A 2727-nucleotide genomic window follows, 5' to 3' on the forward strand; every position below is an offset into this window, starting at 1 on the left:
CAACCATCTTGGCCTCATTGAGAAGGACCAGGCATATCATCCCTTTTAAGCTTCTTTGTGGCATCAGCACCAGAATCATTGATAAGCTCTTCGTGCTTCCTTTTAGGAAGAGTAGCAGTAGGACTCAAGCGAAGCGAAGGAGCATCCTGCACTGGGGCCTTCCCTTTGTTTTCTTCTAACCTAATGAGAGAGGGGAAGGGAACTGAGCATTAGGTGGGTAATAACACAATAATGCCATAGGTTTGGAGGGGAAGAAGCATTCTGATTATATATTCTGGGTAGGGTGCAAAAGCCAACGGATTGTGAGTTTGAACAATAATCTCCATGTCTTCATAGGGAGAGAATTTCCTATTGATCTTGCTCTGCAGGGATTCCAATGTTGAAGAAGACTTGCACCATCATCATAAGAAAGCTATGAATGAGTACCAAATCCCCCTTTTCAGAATAAAAGTGCAGACTCAGGAACAACCAACTTAATGGATTCTAAAGCATGAAAGCATGAAAATCCATAAACACTTCATCATAGCAGATTTAGGAAACAGATGTGGGTATTGTGGGCAAGTAGAGTTATTGAGTGAGGGAGATGGAAGAGATCAACTCTGGTTTTTGGTATTGAAAGGGTTACCTTCATGCCCTACTCTAATGACCCACTGTTTTTTTTTTGAGCCCCAACATCCAACTTAACAGATGATATTAAATATTATTTCAGAGGAAAGGGCTTTGAGGACATAGTTTCATGTTACATCATCAAATAGAGATTGGTAATGAAGTTGCACCCACTGACCCACATGATACCCACTTTAAGGGAAGCAAGCTGTGCTGAAACAGAGATTCCACTTGCCTGAGAACTACTTGTATAGCACCTTCAACCAGGTGGATTTCAACTACTCTCATCATACAAGTTAGCCGAGATGCCATCAGGAATCCTACCCAGAATAAAAAACCCAATGCTAGACATCTTTCCCTCTCCCCTACTTTCTTCTTCCAGGGAACAAAAAAAAGGTCTGTCGCTTCTCTTTCCAGTTCAATCTCATTATGTCAGGAAAAAAAAAATTTGCATGAAGTCACATGTGATGTAAAATACAGTATTCGAATAACATGTTCAGTATTCGATCTCTCTCTTCTGTCCAAGGAAGGAAAAGCGAAACTCTAACCTCAAGGAGCAACCCATTTTGAGTCATAAAATCATATTGCTTGACAGAAATTCAAGAGAAGAATTTCGGTGGAATCTAGAACTTAGAACCATGTCCCACACTTGTTTGTTAGGAAACCATTTTGGATCGCTTGGGTTGAACACTTCTGGGTTTTTCAATTTTAACGAGGAGCAATTTAAATTCCAAATTCCTAAACCAGAGAAATCCATGCAAGGCAGTGATAAATCTCAAGCAAAAAGCTACAATATCGCCAAGAAGATAATTGTGCGAAAAAACCAAAAAAAGATAGAAAAACGAAAACCAAGAAATTCAACATAGACCATTGAATTGAAGAACGAAGAAAAAGAACCCTAACGATAACAGTTGCAACGATGTCACGAATTGCTTGAATCCCATCACAGAAAATGAAACCAGCAAAGCAAATCCCAACAAGACACACCTACGATTGAACAGAAGTACATCCAAAGCGGAAATAAACCCAGAAACCCTAATTATATCTTCTTTTCTAGATGAAAAGACAGAGAGAAAGAATCACAAAAGAAGCATTGTCTGGAATTAATCACAAAAGAAGCAGTGTCTGGAATCAAATAAAATTCATTTTCACTTGGCTAGTATCCGTTGCTGAGCTTGGTTTTCCGCCTGCTGCTCCAGGTAGTTAAGCGGCCTCCTGAAAAGCATAATTTGTGGCTCAGGGCGGTGGATCGCGTAGTGAACCCATCCACCACTTTGCCGAACACCGATCGCGCGCCACTCATCCTGAAACATCAATATGAACATCGAAATCCGTTAAATTCTCAGAAAATTAACTTCGAATGCTAACAAGAAAATCTGTTCTACTTACTTCAGTAAGAAGGCGATTCTTCGGGAGCAGTGTGATAACTTCAGGATGGAGAGAAACATGTCTGCAAGAACAGAAAACCCGAAAGGTATTCAAGAACAAGACACAAAAGATGCGAATCACTTCTACAGCGATCTTGGTGAGGAGATTTTACCTGTATTCGTAATTGTCGTCCGAATATTTCTCAGAGTACTGAATGTGACCCATCTCTATCTAATTCTTGAAGTCGCAGAGCTTTGATTGCTTGCAGATGGGAATGAAAACCAAAAGATTTGGTTCGATTTCGTCGAGAACCTTCAAGGATGAAATGAAAAACAAACCAAGAACAAAAATCGATCAGAAAAGAAGATCGTCCTTCTTGATTCTAAATTAAAAATCAAAAACAGGTGAAGAAAGAGAGGAGATGATGATGGTACGTGGAAATGATAAGGAGAATGCGAGAGAGAACAACAAAGCAAAGCAAAACGATGCTCGGGGTAGAGAATTTATAACAATAACAAGTAGAACTCTAGAAGTCGATTCTCGTCTCTATACGAGACATATGTTTGATGACACGTGGTACCTTACCATTGGTTGCTAAGGTTTATATTCAATCTTTCAGAAAAATATGCCGTTGGAGAATTTGATTTTTCAAACTTTAAATCTTTCAGAAAACCAGAAGATTTTGTTTTTGTTACTGGTTTGATTTGATTTGGCTTGGTTTAATTTTAATTCGTTTAATTATTAATTTTATCT

At 38.9% G+C, this 2727-nt stretch overlaps 1 protein-coding gene across 1 annotated transcript; it reads right to left on the bottom strand.

Annotated features, from left to right (window-relative positions):
* Positions 1 to 1478: 1478 nt before the first annotated feature.
* Positions 1479 to 2458, bottom strand: LOC149001061 (cyclin-dependent kinases regulatory subunit 1-like). The gene is made up of 4 exons (XM_089140540.1): positions 2409 to 2458; positions 2147 to 2286; positions 1996 to 2056; positions 1479 to 1910 (listed from the first exon to the last, which is right to left on the bottom strand). Exons 2-4 carry the CDS (start codon positions 2197 to 2199, stop codon positions 1755 to 1757), a joined length of 270 nt encoding a protein of 89 aa, XP_088996666.1. The 5' UTR covers positions 2200 to 2286; positions 2409 to 2458; the 3' UTR covers positions 1479 to 1754.
* Between the last annotated feature and the right edge of the window lie 269 nt (positions 2459 to 2727).

The sequence above is a fragment of the Hakea prostrata genome, chromosome 11 (genome assembly GCF_041222555.1).
Source record: "Hakea prostrata isolate BN-2017 chromosome 11, UWA_Hpros_2, whole genome shotgun sequence".
Classification (NCBI taxonomy): domain Eukaryota; kingdom Viridiplantae; phylum Streptophyta; class Magnoliopsida; order Proteales; family Proteaceae; genus Hakea; species Hakea prostrata.

What these genes read in the sequence shown, in the direction of transcription:
- LOC149001061 (XM_089140540.1), bottom strand. Translation starts at nt 2,199, where the DNA reads ATGGGTCACATTCAGTACTCTGAGAAATATTCGGACGACAATTACGAA. An exon ending in GACGACAATTACGAATACAG is followed by an intron (nt 2,057 to 2,146) that starts GTAAAATCTCCT and finishes CTGTTCTTGCAG; the next exon opens with ACATGTTTCTCTCCATCCTG. An exon ending in AGAATCGCCTTCTTACTGAA is followed by an intron (nt 1,911 to 1,995) that starts GTAAGTAGAACA and finishes TTGATGTTTCAG; the next exon opens with GATGAGTGGCGCGCGATCGG.